General features: G+C 38.4%; 2 protein-coding genes and 1 long non-coding RNA gene across 16 annotated transcripts in view; 1 reads left to right on the forward strand and 2 right to left on the reverse strand.

Moving 5' to 3' along the window:
* On the reverse strand, positions 1-16,605 carry zmp:0000001020 (protein NLRC3). 14 transcript variants are annotated; one of them, XM_044343104.1, is made up of 12 exons: positions 16,503-16,605; positions 13,894-14,031; positions 12,966-13,103; positions 12,359-12,478; positions 11,779-11,898; positions 10,356-10,591; positions 8,355-10,218; positions 6,061-6,234; positions 4,823-4,996; positions 4,027-4,200; positions 3,068-3,244; positions 1-2,690 (listed from the first exon to the last, which is right to left on the reverse strand). In XM_044343104.1, the coding sequence occupies exons 2-12, from the start codon at positions 14,019-14,021 to the stop codon at positions 2,669-2,671; spliced, it is 3,327 nt and encodes a 1,108-aa protein (XP_044199039.1). In that variant the 5' UTR covers positions 14,022-14,031; positions 16,503-16,605; the 3' UTR covers positions 1-2,668. The 14 variants fall into 14 exon arrangements, with proteins under 14 accessions (XP_044199039.1, XP_044199041.1, XP_044199038.1 ...); XM_044343106.1 differs by having other exon boundaries at positions 8,355-10,215; positions 13,894-14,052; positions 16,503-16,590; XM_044343103.1 differs by having other exon boundaries at positions 13,894-14,052; positions 16,503-16,590.
* The window catches only part of LOC122974995, a 21,403-nt gene continuing 3,186 nt past the window's right edge, over positions 8,586-26,802 (forward strand). The window contains exon 1 of the long non-coding RNA XR_006400525.1: positions 8,586-8,638. This is a non-coding gene — a long non-coding RNA (uncharacterized LOC122974995). The remainder of the gene's footprint in view (positions 8,639-26,802) is intronic.
* Positions 19,926-26,802, reverse strand: part of LOC122974993 (NACHT, LRR and PYD domains-containing protein 12-like) — a 15,249-nt gene continuing 8,372 nt past the window's right edge. Inside the window, exons 6-11 of the mRNA XM_044343148.1 lie at positions 26,576-26,749; positions 25,562-25,735; positions 24,479-24,649; positions 23,669-23,842; positions 22,702-22,875; positions 19,926-20,518 (exon numbers count right to left, since the gene is read on the reverse strand). Coding sequence (XP_044199083.1) covers positions 20,509-20,518; positions 22,702-22,875; positions 23,669-23,842; positions 24,479-24,649; positions 25,562-25,735; positions 26,576-26,749 — 877 coding nt within the window. The 3' untranslated portion in view covers positions 19,926-20,508. The remainder of the gene's footprint in view (positions 20,519-22,701; positions 22,876-23,668; positions 23,843-24,478; positions 24,650-25,561; positions 25,736-26,575; positions 26,750-26,802) is intronic.

Raw genomic sequence — 26,802 nt, forward strand, 5'->3', positions numbered from 1 at the left:
TTGGGAGTGATACATTTTACTTTAATCTGTCATCCCACCACCCTCCCTTGAGAAATGTATAAAACTTCTCAAAACCAACATCACAGAATGGTTTACACAAACAAACATAAACATACAGGAATAAAAATAAAACATGAGATTAAAATTTAAGATGTACAGCATATAAAACAAAAATAATTGGTAGAGCAGTGGATAAAAATAAGTTTTAAGAAGTGATTTAATGAAAGATAATGACTTATCAGACTGAGCTCCTCAAACAGGTTGATCCAGAGCCCTGACAGCAAAGACCAGGACCCATATTTATCTGTGCTGATAATCAGCACTAATTCATTTCCCACCACTCAGTGTCAAGTTATAGAAAAACAAGCTGCATTCATGCAAATCGTGGCTTTATTTATTTAATGATTAATGAGCTTTAAACTACTGATGGCAGAGATATATTTAAAAGAGCTGCAAGGACACAAAAGTCAACAGGAGGTTTAGCTGGAGATGAGTTGGACAGTGGAGAAGATACATTTCATGTTTTTAATGAAGTGCCCACAGTTTGTATCATTATTGCTGTGTGCAGCGTTGTACAATACATGCAAGATGCTGCACCAATGTAGAAAAAAAGATGTAAAGGATGTGATTGGATAGGGCTGGATCACACAGCTGGATCACATGATCTCACCTACAAGTTTAACTTATATAGTTATTGTCAAAGCCACCTGATGGCTCACCAGTCTTTACTTACAGGATACTTACTTTTTTGCATATAAAAGCTAGATACCTTAATATTTACATACAGAGCAACTCTGAAATGTAAACTGGAGCCATGAAGACCCTTTAAAAGTAATCGATCAAATCTTTACAATCAATCATAAAACAAACAGGTAACCAGAGAAGCAATGATAGAAATGGAGTAATATGATCTCTTTTCCTGGTTTTAGTTAAATTTTAATATGTTTTAATGGTGAAAACAGGACTGGACGAGCTGCTGATATGATCATCAAACTTAGGCTGGAATCAAAAAATACAAAGTTTTTCACCACAGGCTTGATGTTGTTATCAACAGAACCAAGATATGATTTGACCTGCATGCAGGTTTTCTGGACCAATGATACATTCTTTCAGAATTTAACTGAATGAAATTTGTGGACATCCAATCTATCACATCTGTCACATTTGGGCCCGTATTTATCAAGCGTCTCAGAGCAAGAAATCACTCCTAACTGGCCAAAAATGATCAGAGTGACGCATCTCTGGTCCTACTTTTAAGAGAAAAAGCATTTCAGCAACTTTTCAAACTTGGTAAATGATTCCTATATCTGCCAATATTTAGGAACTGCAGGAGATGGAGTTCAGGCAGAGATATTCCCTGAGAGGAGAGATGTTTTGATGACAGAGAGCTTATTAAAAGATTGTTTGGGCAAAAACAGAATGATTTGTGAGACTGACTTTGTGTGACTGACACATGAAGTTTCTACAGAACATTTAAAAAAATACAAAATGTCCTCACAATGTTACACTTTATCGTAACGGAGAAAATGCAGCTGTGCAACAGTGACGATTCTGTCAGAACCGACAATGATGGCAGTCATGAATCAAACTTTGATCTGGCTGAATGCACGTTGTAAAGATGATGGGCATGATGAGGGTCCTCAGTTACAGCCCACTAAAACTTTTATTTGAACACAATCATGTCAGCTGCATAATGAAGGATATCTCATCTCGTTTCATTACAACAGGTCAAATATTTTATAGGGTTATTTTTTTATTTAGACTACTTCAAATAACAGCAGAGCTACAGCCTGATATTTGAGAGCAGAGGATGCACCTTAATAATATATGTTTCTGTTGTTATGTGTATTTACCTTCACGAAGAGAACAGAAGTTAACTTGGGGTGTAGTTGAAAGAGGTATGGGACAGTGGAAAAGAAGATGTTCTTCATAGAGACGGTTTGCAACATGTGTCTGTGCAATATGTGCAAGATGCAGCACTATTACAGGCTATGACACCATGTGGCTGAACCAAGATAATTTCACAAGGCTGAGTCAAATTACTTGTTATCTTAATTAACGTAAAGGCTACATTTATTTCTCAGGCTTTCTTTACGATTTGTAAATATCATCTTATAATAAATTTTGGCATAATAGTTTTGTTATCTAACCTTAGTAAGTTACCTGCCTGGTTACCCCCTATATACATAATATACCAAATTACCACTGTTTACTATTTCCAGCCGAGACTGTGAGAAAACTACAACACGTCATCATTATTTCTACTTTGCTGCTCTGACTGTGGTAAAACAGCGACGTCTCACTCTCTCCCAGGAGTAATCCTTCTCCTGCTGACAGTCACAGTAAATTCTCTTCTGCCTCATGAATTAGTTTTAGTCCTCAGTTAACTTTCAGTGCGATTCTGAGACGCTTCATAAATATGGGCCCAGGGTGAGAATCTGACTTACAATACTTGTTTTTTTTTATCTTTTCTGCATCAAACAGTTCATGTATAATACATTTGTAAAGTGCTGATTCAACAAAATCCAGTGATAATTGTTCAGTTTGTGGTCAGTTAGGAGACTTAAGTGAAGATGACAGAATCCAGATCCAGACTCCAGTCCAGATGGATCATCAGGATACAGCTGATCCTCTCTCAACACACACTCCTGGATGTTCACTCACACTCTTACAGAGATCGTAACTTCCAGCTGATGAGAGAAGAAGAAACAATAGAGGTCATGCATCAGTGTTTAGTGAGACTCACTTCATCAGCTGTCAGTCAGTGATGCAGCACATCCAGTATAAAGAGCAGCAACACAAAAGTTGTCTTCACATCAACTCAAACACATGATCACAACAAAGCTTCTGGCTGATCTGATTGGCTGAATTTTCTCTCTCTCTCTCTTTGTCTTTCTGTCTAATCCTGAAGCCTGTAACCATTCTCCTCTCACAGCTTCACTGAGGAAAGCAGCCACTGAGAAGGTTAAAGGTTCACCAGGAAATACTGGATCTTTGCTTTGATACTAACTGTGTTTAAAACAATACTGCTGAAACCAGCACAGACTGTCTCAAACTCTCTACTGACCTCAGAGTCTCCAGTCTACAGTCTGGACTCTCCTTAAGGTCACACAGCAGCTTCACGTCTGAGTCCTGCAAGTTGTTTCCCCACAACTCCAGCTCTCTCAGATGGGATGAGGGGTTTGACTTCAGAGCAGAGGCCAGAGAAGCACAGCTGACCTCTGACAAACTGCAGTAACTCAATCTGAATGAAGAATAAATTATGTCAGTTTAGAAAACAAAGTTCCTGCTTGAAATCATTTAACATTTCATAATCTGTTCAGAGCTGAAGAAGGTTTAGAATGAAGAAGTTTAGAAAATGGAAATTCCAAACACCTGAACCCAACAGGATGCAGGTTAAAAACTTTCAAATACAAACAGTGAAAAAGAGCTCTCATTAATATTAATGACAACATACTGCTACTTCATTAAAGATGTAGTGACTTCACCTCTTAAACTCTGTAGCTCCACCAGTGACTCCATCTTTACAAACTCATGTTGTGCAGCCAAATACAAGTAATAAAAACCCACAGAAATTTATTTCAGATTCTACTCAAGATCCCAACATTTACAAAAATACCAAATATGTCAGGATGGATTTTGGGAAAATAGGGGGGAAAGGATGTTCAATGTATCTACAGCATTTATATTTAATGGAATGGTGCCGCCATAAAAAATTACGGCATTTTATGTTTAGATATTTCAGTCAGTATAAACACTGCATAGCTTCATAAAAGTGTTGGCACAATTAAATACTGGATATTATATTAATTGGAATTTAAAGTGAAGGTGAAATTTAATGTAAAAATCAATGTAAATGTAAAAAAGAGTTTCAGAGGTTCAGAATGAATTATCTGGTGTAGGATCTTTCTTGTTATATGAAGGTTTTAAATGTGCAGCTCAACATTGCTCTGACAGTCAGTTTAGTGTCACCATAACTGTCACATCATGTTTATCTCAGAACAGAAGTAAAAACTGGTGTCTGACCTCAGAGTCTCCAGTCTACAGTGTGGACTCTCCAGAAAATCACACAGCAGCTTCACTCCCAAATCCTTCAGATTGTTTTCACTCAGTTGCAGTTCTCTCAGATGGGAGGGGTTGGACTTCAGAGCTGAGGCCAGAGAAGCACAGCTGATCTCTGACAAACTGCAGTCCCACAATCTGAATAAAGAATAAATGATGTTGATAGAATCCATTTATAATCCAATCAGATGTGTTCAGATTTTAAATGTGTAGTTCAACATTACTTTTTCCTCATCAATCAGCTTTTCACTAAAATGAGCAGAGTGACTTTGTCATTGTATTATTGTGGATCGTCATAATGTCAGCCTTCTATAGACATCATAAAAATGTCACCACAACCTTCAGACGCCTATTCATGTCAACATTGATTCATAAAAAATACTATATTCATACTTAAAACACCTGCATTGATCTCTCTGTGTCCCTCTTTGTTTTGGTGTGTGTGTGTGTGTGTGTGTGTGTGTGTGTGTGTGTTCAGAAGTATCAATATCAATGATCAGAGATTATTTATTAAAATATTACAAAATGAAAGACTATGATAAATAATATTTCTCCTACATCAAGTAAATTTGACAATTTTAAAACAGTTAGTTGAAAGGATCTTCTGTACACCAAAAATTATAAACATTAATTTACTTTAACAACAGTGGACATTTTCTACAGTTTCTTTGAGAATCAGTCATGTTTTATAACTACAGACTAAAATTTGTTCAACCAAAAAATTAAAATTTGGAAAACAGAACACAGTCAATTAACTGACCTTAGAGTCTTCAGTCTACATTGTGGACTCCCTAGAAAATCGCACAGCACCTTCACTCCTGAATCCTGCAGCTTGTTTTCATTTAGCTGCAGCTCTCTCAGATGGGAGGGGTTGGACTTCAGAGCTGACGCCAGAGAAGCACAGCTGATCTCTGACAAATTGCAGTAACTCAATCTGAATAAAGAATAAATGATGTAGATTTGTAAATGGTAAACCGACTGAACTTATATAGCGCCTATTTAGTCTTCTGACCACTCAAAGCACTTTTACACTACAAGCCACATTCTCCTATTCATACATTCACATTCATACATTGATGGCATGGGCTACCATGCAAGGTGCCAACCTGCGCATCATTAGGAACTGATCATTCACACACACATTCACACAATTTGGGGTTCAGTATCTTGCCCAAGGACACTTCGACATGTGGACTGGAGGAGTCAAGAATCGAACCGCTTAGTGGATGACCCACTCTGCCTCCTGAGCCACAGCTGCCTCTAGATTAAAATCCATTTATAATCCAATCAGATGTGTTCAGGTTTTAAATGTGTGCTTCAACATTACTATGTCCTCATCAATGAGCTTATCACTGAAATGAGTAGACTAAGTTTGTCAATGTGTTACAGGGGATCATCATAATGTCAGCCTTCTACAGACATCACCGAAATTTCACCACAACATACAGACAACAATTCATGTCAACACTGATTCATAAAATGCTGCTGAACTCAGTCAAGTCTGTAATTAGAGGATCAATATGAAAACGTAAGTGTAATTAAAACACGTTATTGGTGGCAGTAATCATTCCTCCTGTCCACACTGACTGTGAACTGGTCTCTACCTAACACAGCTACACTGAAGCTAATATAAGGCTTTCACATACTGGTAGACACCCACTTCATTTGTCTAACTCAAACTTTCAGACTATTTAGGACAAAATTTGCTCTTTGAGTTATGATCCCCCCACTGCAGCTCAGCAAGAAAACACTGAAGATATACTAGCTTTATTTGTAACTCAGACTAATGAAGTCTCATATTAGTTTAAACTTTGGTAATTTTTACACAGAACAAGACTGGATTTTGAATTCCTGAAAAAAAACTAAATTCTACAGATTTATGCTCAGGTAAATCCCAAAGAATTTATGAACCAAACATTTGAAACGTCAGTGAAGGATTTAAATTGAATATATAGAAAAAAGAAAAAAAACGAACAAAGCTATAGCCAGTGAACTGACCTCAGAGTCTCCAGTCTACAGTTTGGACTCTCCAGTCCAGCAGATAGAAGCATCACTTCTGAATCCTGCAGATCATTGGAGCTCAGGCCCAGCTCTCTCAGATAGGAGGGGTTGGACTTCAGAGCTGAGGCAAGAACTTCGCAGTGAGCCTTTGAGAGTCCACAGCCAGAAAGTCTGTTATGACACATATATGACAACATATGTGATCATGAACGAGGACACTTTATATTTACTTCATGAATTTGATGATCAAACAGTTTGACATTTGCTGTTTAGATTAACATTTACTTTTCTCATCAGTGGTTCAGCCAATCTTTTTTAATGTTTTTTTTCTGAGGCATTTTTTTCCTTTAATGTAAAGTGACGGTTGAGAAATAACAGGAAACAAGAGGAGAGAGAGACAGGGAAAGACATGCAACAAAGGTCTGCCACCAGAACTGAACCATGACTTTGCAGTTATAAAGCATGCATCTTAACCAGTAGGCTACCAGAGCACTCCTAGTTCAGCTGATCATATTTTACTGTGCTAGAACAATAATTCTCATCACTCTCTCTAATACCTGCAGACATTTAATCTTTATTTTGCTGTAATCTTGCAGATGAAGGGAGAGAAAATTGAGTTACAATGAGGCCTCCATGATGTGCAGTCTATCTATGTGATCTGATCCCATGTCTGTCTCCACAAAGTTAGCATGAGGCCATCTTGATTAGAAAACCATTTTTACTGTCCACTATTTTTATTTGACCGCATGATATTTTTATTCAGTTCAACTCAGTGAACAGTAACAGTTGAGAAAGATCATCTCTCTTTGCTACCTGCTGCTGTCAGGTTCACATCCATAAGCAGGAACATTTAGTGACTCTTGACAAACACAAATGAAACAAATGGCTTGACAATATTAGACCTGTACATAATTTAATATTAATGTATTAAATATTGAGATGTGCATGACAGATGACTGCATGATGTTTTGTTATCAACATTCTTTTCTGAGAATCTGAAAAACTGATTCAGCACACAAACCCAATTAACAAACCAATAAAGTTGAATTATTTTCATCATGATGTCATCAGAAAGATGTTATCAGGGTATCAGCATTAAAATATAACATTGACCTTTAATGTGTATAAGATCTCTTTAAGCAGTCTGAATTCTACCATTCTGCTCTTATATATTCATCATCAGCATTTCCTGCTACTACTCTTCTCTACACCAACAAGAGAGAAAACACCTGAGAGTTTCTTTCTGTGACCAACAGAATATAAGAAAGACTTAAAAACAAGACTATGTAACACTGCTTCCCTCTTTAAAATAAAATTAAATCTTGAGAAATAAAAGGCACCATTGCTTGATTCAACACACTCAGGGGTTTTGTCTCATATGACCAGTAGTTTACAGAGGCTAAAGTTGGTTAATGTTAGCAAACTTTAGATATTGTTCTATAAGTGTCATCATTGAATCAGAATGCTGATTTGCTGATCCCCTGTGCTCACTATGACATGACTCAGAAACCATTAAGAAAAAAACGATGATGAAAGCAAATCTCTCTGACTTCAGAAATCACCTTTGGAAAAATGACAAAGATCTTATTTTAACCATCCTATTTTGTTTGGGTCAAATTTGACCTGTTTTCAAGTTTAGATGGGTGAAACATACTCTTCCTTTTTAAAAATGAAAATGGACTTTTCTCCTTTTTTCAAAGGAAAGTATATGCGGTCAATTTTCACCCATCACACAATAGATGTAACAATAATGGTTCATTTAAGGTTAAGGGTTAGGGATAAGCTCTTAATTATAGTGGTATAAAACAGTGTCTGTCTGATTATATATTATTTGCAGAACCTACTCATGTAATAATAACTTTACTGCATTCACTCATAACTGTAAAATACTGATATATGTTGTGGTAAATTGCTGTCGTAATAAAGCCTCAACCACAACATCTAAAGTCCTTCATTTGGTTTACCAGGTTTGAATGATGCCTCCATCACCCAAAGGAAGATAAATAGTAGAAAAAAATGTAAAATCCAACAATTACTAGAAATAAATAGAATAATTGTGTTCATTAACTTAACAGCTACAACATAACCAAGTGAAAAATCAACATTATTTGCACTCACAACATTTGAAACAGCTCAAGAACACCTGTGACTAAATATAACTGACATAATATTTCTGCTATAAACAAGTAGAGCACTATTTTAACAATATAATAAGTTTTATATTATTTATATTTGAAGAAATAACCTACTAATCTACAATGATTTATAATGTTAATCACATCTGGACTTACACAGCCTTTTTGCAGTTCCTCACAGCTGGGACCAGTCTCCGTCGTCCCTCCTCTGATGTGTTGTACTTCTTCAGGTCCAACTCATCTAGAATCTCATCTGACATCTGCAGCATGTAGGCCAGGGCTGAGCAGTGGATCTCGGAGAGTTCCTTCTTTGATCTGTTCTCTGACTTTAGGAACTCTTGGATCTCCTGATGTATTGAGCGGTCGTTCATCTCCATCAGACAGTGGAAGATGTTGATGCTTCTGTCAGGAGAGGTATAACGAGTGTTCATCTTCTTCAGGTTATTGATGCCTCTCTGGATGATTTCTGGACTGTTCTCTGTCTGACCCAGCAGGCCTCCTAAGAGACTCTGGTTGGACTCCAGAGAGAGGCCATGAAGGAAGCGGACAAACAGATCCAGGTGGCCATTTTTACTTTTGAGAGCTTTCTCCATGGCTCCCATCAGGAAGTGATCCAGAGATGGGTCACGGCCATCATTGTTTCTAAAATTAGCAGAAGTCTTCTTGAGAAAAGACTTTTGTTTTGTTTCCCTGTGTTTGTAGTCTTTTCCCAGAAAGCCCTCCAGTACCTCAGTGTTTCTGCTGGTGAAACAGTGGTACATGTAGACTGCAGCCAGGAACTCCTGTACGCTCAGATGAACAAAGCAGTAGACTGTTTTCTGGAAGATCACATTCTCTCTTTTGAGGATCTCTGTACAAAATCCAGATAACAAAGAGGCTTCTGTAACATCAAGACCACACTGCTCAAGTTCTTCTTGGTAGAACATGATGTTTCCTTTCTCCAGTTGTTCAAATGCCAGCCTCCCCAGCTTCAGAAGAACTTCCCTGTCAGCATCCGTCAGCTCCTGTGGACTTGTCTCATGTCCCTCATCATACTTTTGCTTCCTCCTCTTTGTCTGAACCAGCAGGAAGTGTGAGTACAGGTCAGTCAGGGTCTTGGGCAGCTCTCCTCTCTGGTCTGTAGTCAACATGTGCTCCAGAACTGTAGCAGCGATCCAGCAGAAGACTGGGATGTGACACATAATGTGGAGAATCCTGGATGTCTTAATGTGTGAGATGATTCCGCTGGACAGCTCTTCATCACTGAATCTCTTCTTGAAGTACTCCTCCTTCTGGGCATCAGTGAAGCCTCGTACTTCTGTTACCCTGTCAACATATGTAGGAGGGATCTGATTGGCTGCTGCAGGTCGAGTAGTTATCCAGATGAGAGCTGAGGGAAGCAGATTCCCATTGAAGAGGTTTGTCAATAGCACGTTGACTGATGACTGCTGTGTGACATCAGACACGACCTTCATGTTGTTGAAATCCAGTGAAAGTCTGCTTTCATCCAGCCCATCAAAGATGAACAAAACTTTACAGACAGCGAGCTTCTCAGCTGTGATCTTCTGTAATGTTGGATGGAAAACCTGTATCAGCGTGAGCAGACTATACTGCTCATCTTTGATCAAGTTCAGTTCCCTGAATGAAAGCAGAATCACCAGACTGACATCTTGGTTTTCTAAGCCCTCTGCCCAGTCCAGAGTGAACTTCTGCACTGAGAAGGTTTTTCCAACACCAGCGACACCGTTCGTCAGAACAACTTTGATGATGTGTTCCATTTGGTCAGGCAAGAGTTTAAAGATGTCGTGGCACTTGATTGGAGTGTCATGGAGGGTCTTCATCTTGGAAGCTGTCTCAAGCTGCCTCACCTCATGTTGGGTATTAACGTCTTCACTCCGTCCCTCTGTGATGTAGAGCTCAGTGTAGATCCTGTTGAGGAGGGTTTCACTTCTTGCTACATCAGTTCCTTCAGTCACACATTCACATCTCGTCTTCAGACTGATCTTATGTTTATCTAAAACCTCTTGCAGACCACTTTCTACTGAAAAGACAAGAAAAAAACGGGTGTAATTAAAAAGAAATATGTCCCACTGCGTTCATTTTAAGTACTATAGAGGAGGTAGATTACTGTCCTATTTTCAGAGATGATGACATCAGCAGACAGATCTTCAGTCTTACTTTGTACAGTGCTAGTCTCACTGTCAGTCTGCAGTCCAGGTCTTGTTCTGGATCTTTTTCCACACTGGGGACAGGAGGAGTCTCCTGATGAAGCAGACTGGTCCCAGTATGAGCTGATGCACTGTCTGCAGAACCAGTGTCCACAGCTGGTAGAGACTGGATCCTTCAGGACGTCCTGACACAAAGAACAGCAGGACTGCTGCTCCTCCACAGAAACACTCCTCCTCCTCCTCTCTCTGTGAACATCAACAATTTTTTTAGAAAACATGACATTAGTGGTGGCCAACTGACAGCTGACAAGTTGCATGCATCTCTTTCCCTACATGAACAGTCTAGACTGTCAGTATTTGGACAGTTACACATTTTTTTCAGGCTCTGGGCTTCAGCACATTCAGTTTGAAATAAAATATATACTATAATTACAAGGGTTCAAAAGACTGACACAACAATGTGCCAGCAAAGGCAGAGAAGAAGAAGAAGACTGTAAGCTAGTAAACATGGATGCAAACAATGCAGGATTTAAAATACCAGCTTCAAAAATTGGCTTTGGAAATGTTTCATGAGGAGGGAAATTGAACACATTTGTTAGACCACAAGGATTCACACAATGTGTTTTGGTCAGTAAGTCAATGTAAATATGACTTTTGTCTGTTAACAAGAAAACTCCACAGGGCTCCTTTAAGCTACTATGAGACATTAAAAGTCAGGAAAAATAAGCAGGAGGCAACTGAGCAAAACAGAAAAGTCCACTTGTGAAAAATAACAGACTGCTGCTCTTTAGTCTTGTGTTGTGGTGCTGCACTGAGAACTCTGGTAAATATCATCATAATGCATCTTTTCATTTGTGTTTCTCTCTCTCTCACTGTTTCTGCTATAATCTCTCTCCCTGAGTCTGATTTAACAGTTTTACAGATTTTACTTTTTCCAAACGTTAAATGTCAGGCTCAGTTTCCTCTGCTGCAGTGGTCAGTCTGCAGTGATAAATCAGCTGCAGCAGGCTGTTTGTATACATTTCCATTACTTCCTCCCATATTTTGGTCCTTTGAACAGGAACACGTTAAGGCACATTCTGTATTGCAGAAGGCCACACTCTCAATTTTCTTCCATTTTACCTTCACAACCCCCCAGCGCAGTCATTTAGTAAATAAGGACACACAGAATTTGACTTGTTACTAAATCCTTAGTAAATATCACCCTGGGTTACCTGCTACTACTTTAGATTGTTAGACTGGAAAATCAAATAGCAACAGCAGCCCTGTCTCTGTCTCTGGTTAACATGTACATGAAGATCTGTTCTAGATTACAGCTGAATGGAAGCTAGTTCATTATTTCTTGTGTTTCCTTCATATCTACACAACAACCTTAATGAAACCATCACACTGAATCATCTTCAGGTCAGTTTACAGTAGAAACAGTCTCTTACTTTGTGTCTGAGGGTAAAGGTTCATTACTGAAGTATGGAAGAGAACCTTTGGAGCAGTTGCTCTTCATCGACAGACGGCCGGATATTAGAGACTCTGCTCTCTGTCTGTGGTGCTGACCTCTGGAAACAAGTGTTTTACAAACATCATTAATTCTCATAAAGAGTAGGTATATACACATGCATATTATCACTATTTAGCTAATCACAACAGCTAATTGTGTCTGTCTGTCTACAGCTGAAAATGAGTGAAGAGATTTAAACTTCTACATGTGTAAACACTGTGAATGAATTTGACACACATCCTGAACATTAATCTCCTGTAAACTCACAATTTGTTTGTAGAGTCTGATGCATGTATGTAGTTTGACTGTTTCATGAGCTACAGCTTTGTTAAACACATCAGGTGCAACTTTATATTTAGATGACTAAATTTGATGCAGAAGATCTTCAGACTCTCACTAATAACTCATGGAGATGTTTGTTGTAGAATGTGGCTTGTAAGTCAGTGGTGTTTGTTATTAAATGACATTTCAACCCAGAATCATCTTCAAGTCAGTTTACAGTACAAACAGTCTCTTACTTTGTGTCTGAGGGTCCAGGTTCATTACTGAAGTATGGAAGTGAACCTTTAGACCAGTCGCTCTTCATCGACAGATGGTCGGATATCAGAGACTCTGCTCTCTGTCTGTGGAGCTGACCTCTGGAAACAACAAATGTTTTACATACATCATTACTTCTTGTAAAGAGCAGATATAGTGATACATGCATATTATCACTATTTAGTTAATCACAACGGCTAATTGTGTTCATATTTCAGTTTAATTTTTTATTTCTATTTACAGCTGAATACAGATGTGAGTGAGGAGATTTGAACGTCTACATGTGTAAACACTGAATGAATATGACACATACTGAACGTTTATCTCCTTTAAATTCACAATTTGTTTGTCAAGTCTGATGCCTGCATGTAGTTTGTATCATTTACAGATATTTTTATGAGCTGCACAGCTTTGTTAAACACATCAGGCAACACTTTATATTTAGATGACTAAACTTGCTGCAGAAGATCTTCAGACTCTCACTAATAACTGATGGGGATGGTTGTAGTAGAGTGTGGGTTTGTTTTTAAATGACATTTCAACACTGAATCATCTTCAGGTCAGTTTACAGTAGAAACAGTCTCTTACTTTGTGTCTGAGGGTAAAGGTTCATTACTGAAGTATGGAAGAGAACCTTTGGACCAGTCGCTCTTCATCGACAGACGGCCGGATATCAGAGACTCTGCTCCGTCCTCCTCTTCTCCCAAATCATTCATCTTCTGGAGTCTGAGAGGTAAACCAGTAACACTTGAGACACACAGACATGCACAGTATAATAAACCCAGTCCGTCCTCTCAACCTAGTAGCTTCTTATTAGTTTACCTGACTTTAACTACAACCATGTGTGTTTTCAAGCCATCATAAAGATAAACTTTGACTCTGGTTTAAATCCGACAAACAGACTTCAGATAAACATCTGTGCGGTCCTTAACTGTGACTTCTCTCTATATTAACTGCTGCAGTGTGTCACATTACATCACTGTGAGGACGCAGAAACCAGGAAATGAAAAAAGGCAACAACGTTTGAAAACGTCAACACTGCAATCTCATATTTTTCTTACACAATTTGATCAACTAAACAATTAATCCGGAAAATAATCATCAGATTGATCAATAATGACAGTAATCATTATTTGCAGCTCTAATATTAACACTCACCCTGCCTCAGACTGTTTTCCTCCTTCTGCTCTGTTGACTTTACAATGGAGTCTGACTGAATACTTTGAACTTTACTCCCTACCTGTTTGCTCCCCCTGCCTTCTTCTTTACTGGAAGTCGTGTGTGTGTGTGTGTGTGTGTGTGTGTGTGTGTGTGTGTGTGTGTGTGTGTGTGTGTGTGTGTGTGTGTGTGTGTGTGTGCGTGTCCACAGCGCCATCTTGGATCATCCGAAACCCAGAGTTGACTGAGCCTCATAGTACTAATTATCTAGACGGCCTATGTTTGGCTCAGTGAAGCAACTAATGAAAAGATATCCTGGGTATGTACAGGTCAGTTTACAGTAGAAACAGTCTCTTACTTTGTGTCTGAGGGTAGAGGTTCATTACTGAAGTATGGAAGTGAACCTTTGGACCAGTCACTCTTCATCGACAGACGGCCGGATATTAGAGACTCTGCTCCGTCCACCTCTTCCTCCAAATCATTCATCTTCTGGAGTCTGAGAGGTAAACCAGTAACATTTGAGACACACACACATGCACAGTATAATAAACCCAGATTACTTTAACTACAACCATGTGTAGGGTGACCAGATGAGAATGGGTGAAATTCAGGGGAGGAGAGTTGGGGTGGGCGTGGTCTCCAGTAGGGGAGAACGGGGTAAATAGAGCCAGTGGGTAAAATGAGCCACCCCCTTCATCTAGGTAACCATAAACAAAAATAATCATGTGACCACAAATAAAGAAAGTATAGTTCACATTACTCTTGTCATGCCAAGTGAATTCATCATGTTACTAGAGTTATTAGTCTTGTATCTTAATTAAAATAGATAAGTTGGACATATTACATGTTAATTTAATTCAGTATACGCTACAAAACAAGGTCATAAACTTAGTATAACTGTGGATCTGAGCCACTGTGTGAAACAGTTTTGTCAAAATGGAGGTTGTAGGTTAAAACGTGCCAGTGATGTTGGAGCAAGTTGAGTCAATGGTTCAATTTACCCCCAAAAATTATTTTCTGATATTCTAGAGACTAGAGACCATGTTAATGTTAATGTTTGATCACTGTTTATTCATCAACAGTGTTACAATGTTGATGAATAAATACCTAATTGTTGACTGATGTTAAGTTTAAGCCACACACAAACATGCTGTACATACAGACAGGTGACAAATTGAAGGAAAAACCAACATAAAGTGTCTTAGTAAGGTGTTGAGCCACCAGAACGGCTTCAATGTGCCTTGTTATTGATTCTACAGTCTCTGAACTCTACTGGAGGGATGAACACCATTCTGCCAAAAGATATTCCCTCGTTTTGATGATGGTGGTGGAGAGTGCTGTCTAACACCTCAGTCCAAAATCTCCAATTGGTGTTCATTGGCTTGAGATCTGGTGACTGTGAAGGTCATAGCATATGATTCACGTCATTTTCATACTAATCAAACTATTCAGTGACCCCTCATGCTCTATGGATGGGGGCATTGTTATCCTGGAAGAGACCACTCCCATCAGGATAGAAATGTTTCATCATAGGATAAAGGTGATCACTCACAACAACTTTGATTTCCCTCTAAGGGGACTAGTGGACCCAAACTATGCCAGCAGAATGCCCCCCACAGCATAACAGAGCCCCAAGACCCCTCACTGTAGGGGTCCAGCATTCAGGCCCGGACCAGTTTTTCCTTTAATTTGTCACCTGTCTGTATACACAAAAGCACATTTAAACACATGTTCTTTCTGTATCTAACACACAAAGATCACAGTTTAATCTTTACTGAAAATGTTTAGGTAACATGTTGAACAACAGGACACAAACATAGAATTTTACTTAAAAATATAGCCTTTGTTAAATTGATGGCATTAATGAAGTTCAAATTTATCTCAAAATTGTTTGGAGTTGTGCCATTTTTATATCAGTATTTAATGGTATCACTATTTACCCATAGAGTACTCATTTTACCCCTACCTTGGGGTAAGCTGTACCATAGGACTAACTTTTTTGATGGGTCATTATTCTAAAACCATAATAATTAGATAACTTGTTTTAATTTCCATGGATACACAACAACCTGAGGTTTATATAGTAACTATTATTTGAAACAAATACACTTTTATTTTGCAGTAAAATCATCAAATGTAAAAAGTGGCTCATGTTATCCCGTTCTCCCCTTTACCACATTCAGTGTCAACGAATAGTAAAACACGTCAAACTCTTAACTCAATGGTAAAATGTATTAATTTCTTATTATTTTATTCATGAAGTCAAGTGTCTGTCATTTAGGAAAAAGAAACACAATCACTGTATCGTATGTAACAGTGTGTAAATCATTATCTGTTAAATAAAATTTATTTTATTTTATTTCATGTCATCAGTGCGGTGCCTCTCACATCTGTCTGCGTGACGCGCATGTCAGACCATTCCTCCGCGGCTTCCCCTCCTCACAACTTCTACTTCTGTTTCATTTTAAAAAACAATTAATTCAGAACAGGATTACAAGTAATATATATTCAGAAAAATAACTATATATTGATTCTAGAGCAGCAATTGCAATTTACAGCATTTTCATGTTGAAACAACTGAACAAATGACTCAAACAGATGGTTTAATTCTATATGTCAGCAACTGCTCGTTATTCGGGACTGTCCCGACTTTTCCGAGAAGTCTGGTCACCCTCACCATGTGTGTTTTAGCCATCACAAAGATAAACTTTGACTCTGGGTTAAATACGACAAACAGACTGAGATCTGAGTCGTTCTTAACTGTTATTTTACAGCTGCGTCACATCACTGTGAAGACGCAGAAACCAGGAAATGAAAAAAGGCAACAACGTTTGAAAACGTCAACACTGCGATCTCATATTTTTCTGACACAGTTTGATCAACTAAACAATTAATCCGGAAAATAATCATCAGATTGATCAATAATGCCAGTGATCATTATTTTGCAGCTGTAATATTAACACTCACCCTGCCTCAGACTGTTTTAATCCTTCTGCTCTGTTGACTTCAAAATGGAGTCTGACTGAATAGTTTCACTTTCAGGGTTCCTCACTGTTTGCTCCTCCTACTGTCTTCTTTGTGTGTGTGTGTGTGTGTGTGTGTGTGTGTGTGTGTGTGTGTGTGTGTGTGTGTGTGTGTGTGACAAGTGTCGCTCCAATTCTCTGAAAAACTCAAGTGATCTTCGTGAGCTTGACGGTTGCAGCAGTGATGCTCCGCCTGTGTGTCTACACCGGAGGCATTCAGGTGCAGTGTGGAGAGTAGGTCACCCCTGTGTTGGAAGCATGCAGAACCCAATACACATGACTGTAGTGATGCATTTAAAATGGAGGAAAATAGACTTGAAGAGTATATGAACACTTCAGGTCACTGTTGCACTGTTGAGCCGGTGCAGACAGCTGCATAGATTAAAATGAGAGTGCATCTGTTGTGAGTGACATGTGCGTTAAAAATGCGACACTGATAGAGATACTTTGCACACACAGTCAACGGCAGAATAAATCTGTAATTGTGCTCTCAGCAGTGATTGAGAATAAACAGAGATAAAAGGAATCAACCATGAAGGCAAAGAAGAGGGAGAATGCTCTTCTTCTCTTTACTCTGCTGTTAGAGGAACTGGATGTTGTCTAAATTCTCTCTCTCTCTCTCTCTCTGTCTCAGTAGGGCTCGCTCTACCAGGTGGACAGGGTGAAATTGAAGCAGTGACAGGGAAAGCTGGAGAGGACATGACTCTGCAGACTGGAGTCACTGGACTACATGGTGATTATCAGATCATCTGGTCTAATGGGGAAGAGCAGCGTGTGATTGTGAACTTTGATGAAGGCGTCCTGATACTGAAGACATCAGAGAGATTCCACCTGAACATTGAGACTGGATCTCTCACCATCCGATCTCTCAGCATCAACGACACCGGACTTTATCAGGGACAGATCATCAATGGAAACGGCTCACAGCACATCTTCAACCTGACTGTCATGGGTGAGTGTTCGGAGACTTTAATACAAAGCAGAAGATGATCCTGAGAATGTGTGTGTTTGTTTGTTTGTGTCTGTGCATGCAGTCATACACACAAAATCTAAAAACCGACTGTCCTGGTGGCTGCGTGGGAAAAAGATTTCCAGATTCTGGTGATATTCTTTTAAACCAATAATAACATTGTTATGACTAGACTGCAGGTTAAGATCAATACAGAAGCCTGGAAGGGACATGGTGGGGGGAAAAAATACAAATTTTGCTTGTTTCTCCTGCAGCAACAACAAAAAACTTCCAATCTAAATCGTTCAGGATAAAAGCATGATCTTGATAAATGATAAATGACCATTTTGGCAGAGAAACTTCACACATTTGGGTGTGTGGGGATGGGGGCTGTACGCACTTATGTGAGAGAACGCATAAGTGTGTGTGTCCATCAGGAACAAAATTTTGATATACCTGTGTAAATGTATGTGTTTCATCATTACTGCCTCCACTATATACATGCACATACAAACATTTAGTTCATCTCAGTCTCACAGCTGCTAATGAAGCTTGTTGTCTCCTGTTTTTTGTTTCACAGAGGCTGATCCCATCAAACCAGCTGCTGGACTTCGACATGACACTACTGCTCACAAGAGGAGTCACCTGGCAGCTGTCCCAGTTTACCTCTCTGTTGCAGTCTGCATTGTGCTGCTCATCTGTGCAGTTAGACACAAGACAATCAAAGGTCAGTATTAACAGAGTTCTGATCTTCATATGAGTTTAGAAGCTTTGTTGTCTCTCATCCACAGGATCACCAGCAGTGGGATCTCATGTTTTCTCTTCTCCACAGGAAAAGGTAACAGTGAGGTTGTCTGATGTCAGAGGATAAAAGAGGATCCTGGATGAATCTCATCATCGGGATAGATGCATGGACAAAGTGAAACTATTGCAGAGGAAAAGAGCCAATAATACAACTTCCATTATGCTTTTATGGTGAAAAAAAGGAAATGATTAACAGTAACTAGGATATCCTTTAGAGTAAATCTGCTATCCTCTTTGTTTTCAGGACTGCATTCTTTTCATTCAGAAGTCCCTCTCTGGTACACTGCTATTCATAGACCAGAGATCTGGTTCATGGCTGGAAAGCAGTCTGTAATCTTTATCTGTAGACGTTTTTTTACACTGTCTCAAAACTAAAACATTTAAGGAGGATTGTTACTGACAGATCACATTAAGCTATTTGCTAACTCTTATACCACTTTTGTCTTCTCTAGACTTGAATGTATATGTGGTGATTTTATTTAGGAGGCAAGAAAAGCAGATTTAAAGACAAGCTATGACAGCACAGTCATGCCATCCATTCAGTCACATTATGCTTTACATTAAATTATGCTCGTGCTCACAAAGCCATGAGGTCCCTGACATCATTCTGTTATCAGTTTGCCAGCGCCAACTTTTAGAGAAAAAGGACTTTTTAAACCAACATGTAAAATAACAAAATTACCGCCACATTCACAGAGTGAAGAATGTGCAATTAAAACAGCTGTTAGCGTTTTGACTGTAATGTTAAATGTAATGTTTGTCATTTCTGCTTTGGTATACACTACGTTCATGAATGTAGTGTTTAACCTGATCTCTGTTGTGATCATGTTAAAGTTTATGTTTATGAACTTGATTTGCATTTAAACCAAAACTAAAATCAGTGAAAACAATGATGTTAGTAAATAGTGAAAAATGCTTGTTACAGTTTTCTCAGAGTCAAAGGTGACGTCTTCATAGGCCTTGTTTTGTCTGACCCAAACTTCTAAACTCAAAAACGTTCAGTTTACTATCATGTATGACAAAGAAAAGCATTAAATGAGAACATTTGAGAAGTTTGAACCATACAGTTTTGGGCATTTTTGCTTAATATTACTAAAAAAGTACTAAAAGGATTGTTCGATTATCAAAATAGTTGAACATTTATTATCTGTTGATCTACTAATCGACAAATAGTTGAATGGTAAATGTAATAATAAAAACAAATATAAATAACTTAGAAAAGGCAGGCAATAAAATCAGATTCCTATCTCCATGTATAGAACAGAGGTTAACTTGGGGTTTAGTTGAAAGAGGAATTGGACAGTGGAAGAGAAGATATTCTTCATGGAGAGGGTTTGCAACATGTGTCTGTGCAATATGTGCAAGATACAGCACTATTACAGGCTGTGAAACCATGTGGCTGAACCAAGATCATTTCACACAGCTGAGTCTAATTACCTGTTATCTTCATTAACATATAGGCTACATTTATTTCTCAGGCTTCCTTTACACTTTGTAAATATCATCTTATCATGAATTTTGGCATCATAGTTTTGTTCCATAACCTTCAATCAATCAATCAATCAATCATTTTTTATTTATATAGCGCCATATCACAACAAAAGTCATCTCAAGGCACTTTTCACATAGAGCAGGTCAAGACCGTACTCTTTAATTTACAGAGACCCAACAATTCCCTTGGTAAGTTACCTGTCTGGTTACCTGCCTATACACATAATATACCAAATTACCACTGTTTACTATTTCCAGCCGAGACTGAGGAAACTACAACACGTCATCCTTATTTCTACTTTGGTGCTCTGACTTTAATAAAACAGCAACGTCTCACTCTCTCCCAGGAGTAATCCTTCTCCTGCTAACAGTCACAGTAAATTCTCTTCTGCTTCATGAATTAGTTTTAGTCCTTGTTAACTCTCAGTGTGATTCTGAGACACTTGATAAATATGGGCCGAGGGTCAGAGTCTGACTGAACACCTGTTTTTTTTCTTTTCTGCATCAAACAGCTCATGTACAACATATTTTTAAAGTGCTGACTTCAACAAAATCCAGAGATAACTGTTCAGTTTGTAGTCAGTTAAGAGACTTAAGTGAAGATGACAAAGTCCAGATCCAGACTCCGGTCCAGATGGATCATCAGGATACAGCTGATCCTCTCTCAACACACACTCCTGGATGTTCACTCACACTCCTACAGAGATCACCCCCATCTGATGAGAGAAGAAGAAACAGAGGTCATAAATCAGTGTTTAGTGAGACTCACTTTATCAGCTGTCAGTCAGTGATGCAGCACATCCAGTATAAAGAGCAGCAGGGACTTCAGTCCTGACCAGACCAGAAGTAGGACAGCTGTGCAGCATTGCCAGCTTCCTTAGTTCTCATGTTAACATGTTGGAGTGAACACACTGAGCTCCAAACTCACAGACCTGCAGAGACTTTTGGTATCAAGTCTGTTTACTCTGCAGATTTCACTGTAGTACACGGACAAAATAAACTGCTGAGTGTTATGAACACGTCATTACTGTACAAACAGAGACATTCACTCATCAGTTTTATCTGTTTCATCAGTTTTATCATCAATTTACTGTTGATACATGTGAACTGTTAGAAAAGTTTAAAAGCTACAGAGTCTCTGTGGGATTTTAAGATCTTTCCTGCTGTTAAATAATCACATGACAATCAGTCAGAGCTCTCAGCTAAACACCTGCTGGGATTCCTGGACTTCAGCAGTGGTTCTGGGGTCTCATTTATAAAACAGTGCGTAGGATGCATACTAAAAGTGTACGTGTGCACAAAAGCTTAAAATGGCGTGCGCCAAAAAATAATCAGAGTTATAAAACCAGGCGTGCGCACGAATGCACGTATATTTCCCTTTATAAATCACAGTCCACCTGGAAATGTGCGCACACCATATCCCGCCCTCTACACGCCCACATTCAACCATAAATGGTCAATTCAAAAGCCTTCATGGATATTGATGTACATGTGTTTCTTTCGCCACACCAATCTCTCTCTCTGTCTTTAGAGACCTGACTAATCAGTGTCAAGAGTCAGCGTATTGACCCTCTCGCTCATCACTTGCACTTGGGCAAGTGAATGAAAGTGACAGCATGAAGGGACTTTTACTCTTTTTTTCCCCTGTTTTCAGACGTCTTGAAGTCACGTGTGTAACCCAAAACAACCATATAAAACTTCAATAAACATTCTTGCGGATTGTAAGTCAGACATCTCTGGTTACATGTTTGCCACACCCTGCAGTGGGCCAGCTCCCAGTTAACCAGCATAAATAAATGCTGTAAACACTGTAAACACACATAAACACTGTATTTGAGTGCAGGTGGTGAAAATGTGGCTGTGAGGTGACTGCAGAAGGTTGAGTGTGCATGTGGCAGCCATCGCCATGTCTCCAGTGTCTCTGTGCTTAACAACACATAAACTACATGGAAACTAAACTCATACATGGTGATATATGCACAATATAATGAAATATTAAAAGTCTTTTAATGCTCTGTCCTCCAAATATATTTTAGTTACGTTTGTTTAAGTTAAGTTATTTGATGTCATCTTGGATTTCTACAACCGATGATGATAATTTGATCAATTAGTTGATGAAAATGAATCAGTATATTCACACTTAGCTAATATCAGAGAAAGGAAAGCCAGACTTTGCAGAATCCTGCCACCTGCCACATCCTTACATCATTCATTTCAGCAGCTGCTGCTCCACAACTGACTCTCCTTTGTGCTCTGGGTGAGACAGCACTGATTAAATGTTGAGCAGACTTTAATAACTAAGTTGACTTATATCCTTTCAAATTGAAAGATGATTCTGGAATAATTATGGCTCACAACAAGCCTAAGTACTGATAAGACTGCTGGTTTGAACGTTTATGATAATGTGGATCAATAATTAATGTTTGATATTAAGTAAAATTAAATGTGTGACAGGATTATTGTACAATCTGGCTTCAATTCACCACCTCACCATCTGTGTCGTCAATTTCCCATCTCCAAAATGTTCGTATGCATGGGTCAGAGTTTACTTACAGGGGTGCACATTCTCCCATCAGGTTTGTTTTTGTCAGCTGTAATCCAGCTTTATTTCTTGCAGACATGAACACAACAACAACAGTCGTCTTCACATCAACTCAAACACATGATCATGACAAGCTTCTGGCTGATCTGATTGGCTGACTGTTCTCTCTCTCTCTTTCTGTCTTTCTGTCCAATCCTGAGGCCTGTCACCATTCTCCTCTCACAGCTTCACTGAGGAAAGCAGCCATTGAGAAGGTTGGAGTTTCACCAGGAAATATTAGATCTTTGCTTTGATACTAATTGTGTTTAGTACAATACTGCTGAAACCAGCATGGACTGACTTCAACTCTCTACTGACCTCAGAGTCTCCAGTCTACAGTGTGGACTGTCCTGAAGATCACACAGCAACTTTATGTCTGAATCCTGAAAGATGCTGCGACCCAGATCTAATTCTCGCAGATGGGAGGGGTTGGACTTCAGAGCAGAGGCCAGAGAAGCACAGCTGATCCCTGACAAACTGCAGTCCCACAATCTGAATAAAGAATAAATTATGTCACTTTAGAAGACAAAGTTTCTACTAGGAATTATTCACTGTTTCATAATCTGTTCAGAAGAAGGTTTAGAATGTAGAAGTTTAGAAAATGGAAACTCCAAACACCTGAACCCAACATGATGCAGGTTGAAAACTGTCAAATATACTCAGTGTAAAAGAGCTCTCATCAATATTAAAGACAACATGCTGCTACTTCAATAGTCGTAGTGACTTCACCTCTTAAACTTTGCAGCTCCACCAGTGACTCCCTCTATACCTCTATCTGTGACAATATAAAAAACCCATCAAAATTTATTTGAGATTCTACTCAAGATCTCAATGTTTACAAAGATACCAAATACATCAGGATGAATTTGGGGAAAATAGGAGGAAAATATATGTACAATATTTATATTTAATAGGATAGTGCCGCCATAAAAAAAAACACAACATCTTATATTGAAATATTTCAGTCAGTATAAACACTGCATTAAAGTGTTGGAACAAGTAAATACTGGATATTATACTTGTTGCCCTCTGATTGAGTTTATTGGTTTAAAAAAATCAAGAGTTTCAGAGGTTCAGAATGAATTATCCAGTGTAGGATTTTTCTTTTTATATGAAGGTTTTATATGAATGTGCAGCTCAACATTGCTCTGACACAGTCAATGGACTAAAACACTGAAGAATAAAATAGACTTTCCCATTAACATACTCATTGTGGATCAGCATTATGTCAGCTTTTTGTCACATCATGTTAATCTCAGCACAGAAGTAAAAAATGGTGTCTGACCTCAGAGTCTCCAGTTTACAGTGTGGACTCTCCAGAAAATCACACAGTAGCCTCACGTCTGAATCCTGCAGTTTGTTTCTACTCAGATCCAGCTTTCTCAGATGGGCAGGGTTGGACTTCAAAGCTGAGACCAGAGAAGCACAGCTGATCTCTGATAAACTGCAGAAAATCAATCTGAATAAAGAAATAAATTATGCAATAATGCAATCAGTTGTAGGTTCAGGTTTTAAATGTGTAGTTCAAAATTACTATGTCCTAATCAATGAGCTTTTCTCTAAAATGAGGAGAGTGACTGTCATTTTGTTATTATGGATCAACATAATGTCATCCTTCTACAGACATCATCCATGTCACCACAACATTCACCATATTCATGTCAACATTGATTAATAAAGAATAATTTAAACACCTGTATTGATCTCTTTGTGTCCCTGTGTGTGTGTGTTTGTTCTGAAGGATCAGTATCAATGATCAGATATTGTTCATTTAAACACATTAAAGAATATAATAAAATTTCTCCTTCAGCAAGTAAACTTGGATCAATTTCAAACACATATTAGTTGAGAGGATCTTCTGTGTACAGATGTGACTCTTTATTAAAAACTATAAACATTAAGTTACAACTAGCAGTGGACATTTTCTACAGTTTCTTTAAGAATCAGTCATCTTTTATTACTAAGGACTAAACTTTATATATTAAAAAAATGAAAATATGGGAAAAAAGGAAATTAAATTCATGTATGTGCATAAATTAGGTTCAGCTGTTAAACATTAAGATCAACAATAGCAACAGACAGTCAGTGAACTGACCCCAGAGTCTCCAGTCTACAGTGTGGACTCTTCAGAAAATCACAAATCAGCTTCATCACTGAATCTTGCAGCTTGTTACCCAATTCCAACCTTCTTAGATGGCAGGGGTTGGACTTCAGAACTGAGACCAGAGAAGCATAGTTGATCTCTGACAAACTGCAGTCCTTCAATCTGAATAAAGAATAAATGATGTAGATTAAAATACATCTATAATTCAATCAGATGTGTTCAGGCTTTAAATGTATAGTTCAATGTTACTATGTCCTCATCAATGAGGGTTTCTCTAAAAATGCAGAGTGACTTTGTCATTGTGTGATTGTGGATCATCATAATGTCAGCCAGTGGTACCAGACAATTATCAGCAGGGGGGCACAGGATTGTCATGAGTGGGCACTCCTTTTTACATGGCCTTAGATTGTACATTTCTTTCTTCTTTTTGTGGTAGTGTAATGTAAATGATCCAGATGAATGGCCATCTATACATAAAAGAAGAAACAACACAATGAAGTGGAAACCGCTTATAATGATCATGTCTCTCCCGATCAAATTGATCACTATAAGTGGATGATTATTATCAGAACAGTGGCATGGGCTGTGCTAAGTGTGCGACTGCACAGGGCCTGGCGCCTTTAGGGCCTGGTGTATGTCGTGCAGTTTTGTTTTTTTTGTTTTTTTAATGACTAAATTGAAATTCCTGTTTGTCAATTCCATTATGCATAGTCAAGGTCACATGAAAAAAATCAAATTATTCAGGTTTCTGATAGGTTTTTGATATTGTGTTATTATGTAGTTCGTGCTCCATCTCCCCTGGGAGAATAGAAAAAGAAGCTCTTTATTGAAAAAGCTGTATATCTTTTCTGTTAAGAGTTCATTTTGGGATTTTCAGCTAACGATGGGCATTTTCTACTGTTTCCTTAAGAATCAGTTATCTTTTATAACCACACACTAAAATTTGCACAGCAAAAAATGGAAATATGGAAAAAGAAAAATAACTTAATGGATGTAAGTTATGTATATACATAAAATAGATTCAGTTGTTTAACATTAATATCAACAATAGTAACAGACAGTCAGTGAACTGACCCCAGTGTCTCCAGTCTACAGTGTGGACTCTCCAGAAAATCACACAGCAGCTTCACTCCTGAATCCTGAAGCTTGTTGTGGCTCAGATCCAGCTCTCTCAGATGGGAGGGGTTGGACTTCAGAGCTGACATGAGAGAAGCACAGCTGATCTCTGACAAACCGCATATTCCCAATCTGAATAAAGAATAAAGGATGTAAATTAATATACATTTATAGTCCAATCAGATGTGTTTAGGTTTCAACATTACTATGTCCTAATCAATAAGCTATTTCCTAAAATAAGTAGAGTTACTGTCATTGTGTTATTGTGGATCATCATAATGTCAGCCTTCTACAGACATCATCCAAATTTCACCACATCATTCAGACACCTATTCATGTCAACACTGAGTCATAAAATGCTGCTGAACTCAGTCAGGTCTATAATTAGAGGATCAATATGAAATCAGACATGTAGGACTAAAGCCTCTTCATTATTTATTACATGACTTCCTTCCTGTATTTGGTACTTTGGTTGCTATGTGTAATTAAAACATGTTGTTAGTGGCAGTAATCATTCCTCCTGCCCATACCGACTGTGAAGTGGTCTCTTCCTAACATAATTACACTGTGGGAAATGAGTTCATAAGTTCAGCTGAAGCTAATATGAGGCTTTGACAGTGTGGTAGATGCCCACTTGATTTGTCTACCTCAAAGTTACAAACTATTTAGAACAAAATTCCCTCTTTGAGTTGCGATCCTGCCACTGCAGCTCAGCAAGGAAACACTGAAGAAACACAAAGTATTTCTTGATATGAGTAACTCAGACAGCTGAAGCCTCATATTGTTGTCTTTGGAAGTCATTTTTAAACAGAACAAGACTATGGATTTTTAATTCTTGAAAAATTTAAATTCTACACATTTGTGCTCAGGCAAATCCCAAAAATTTATGAACCAAACATTTGAACCTTCAGCGAAGGATTTGAATTGAATATATAGAAAAAAAACTACCAAAGCTACAGCCAGTGAACTGACCTCAGAGACTCCAGTCTACAGTTTGGACTCTCCAGTCCAGCAGACAGAAGCTTCACTCCGGAATCTGACAGACTGTTTCCACTCAGGTCAAGCTCTCTCAGATGGGAGGGGTTAGACTTCAGAGCTGAGGCCACAATTTCATAGCGAGTCTTTGAGAGTCCACAGTTAAAAAGTCTGTCATGACACATATATTACAACATGTGTTATCATGAAAGACGACACTTTAT

The sequence above is a fragment of the Thunnus albacares genome, chromosome 23 (assembly GCF_914725855.1).
Source record: "Thunnus albacares chromosome 23, fThuAlb1.1, whole genome shotgun sequence".
Taxonomy (NCBI): Eukaryota; Metazoa; Chordata; class Actinopteri; order Scombriformes; family Scombridae; genus Thunnus; species Thunnus albacares.

Excerpts from the sequence above, each read along its gene's own strand:
- zmp:0000001020 (XM_044343104.1), bottom strand. The coding sequence starts at position 14,021 with ATGAATGATTTGGAGGAAGAGGTGGACGGAGCAGAGTCTCTAATATCC. Across the intron at positions 6,235-8,354 it reads AGGAACTGCAAAAAGGCTGT|ACTTTCTGGCTGTGGACTCT; the intron begins GTAAGTCCAGAT and ends GTGTCATAACAG. Across the intron at positions 3,245-4,026 it reads TGTAGACTGGAGACTCTGAG|ATTGAGTTACTGCAGTTTGT; the intron begins GTCAGACACCAG and ends TTCTTCATTCAG.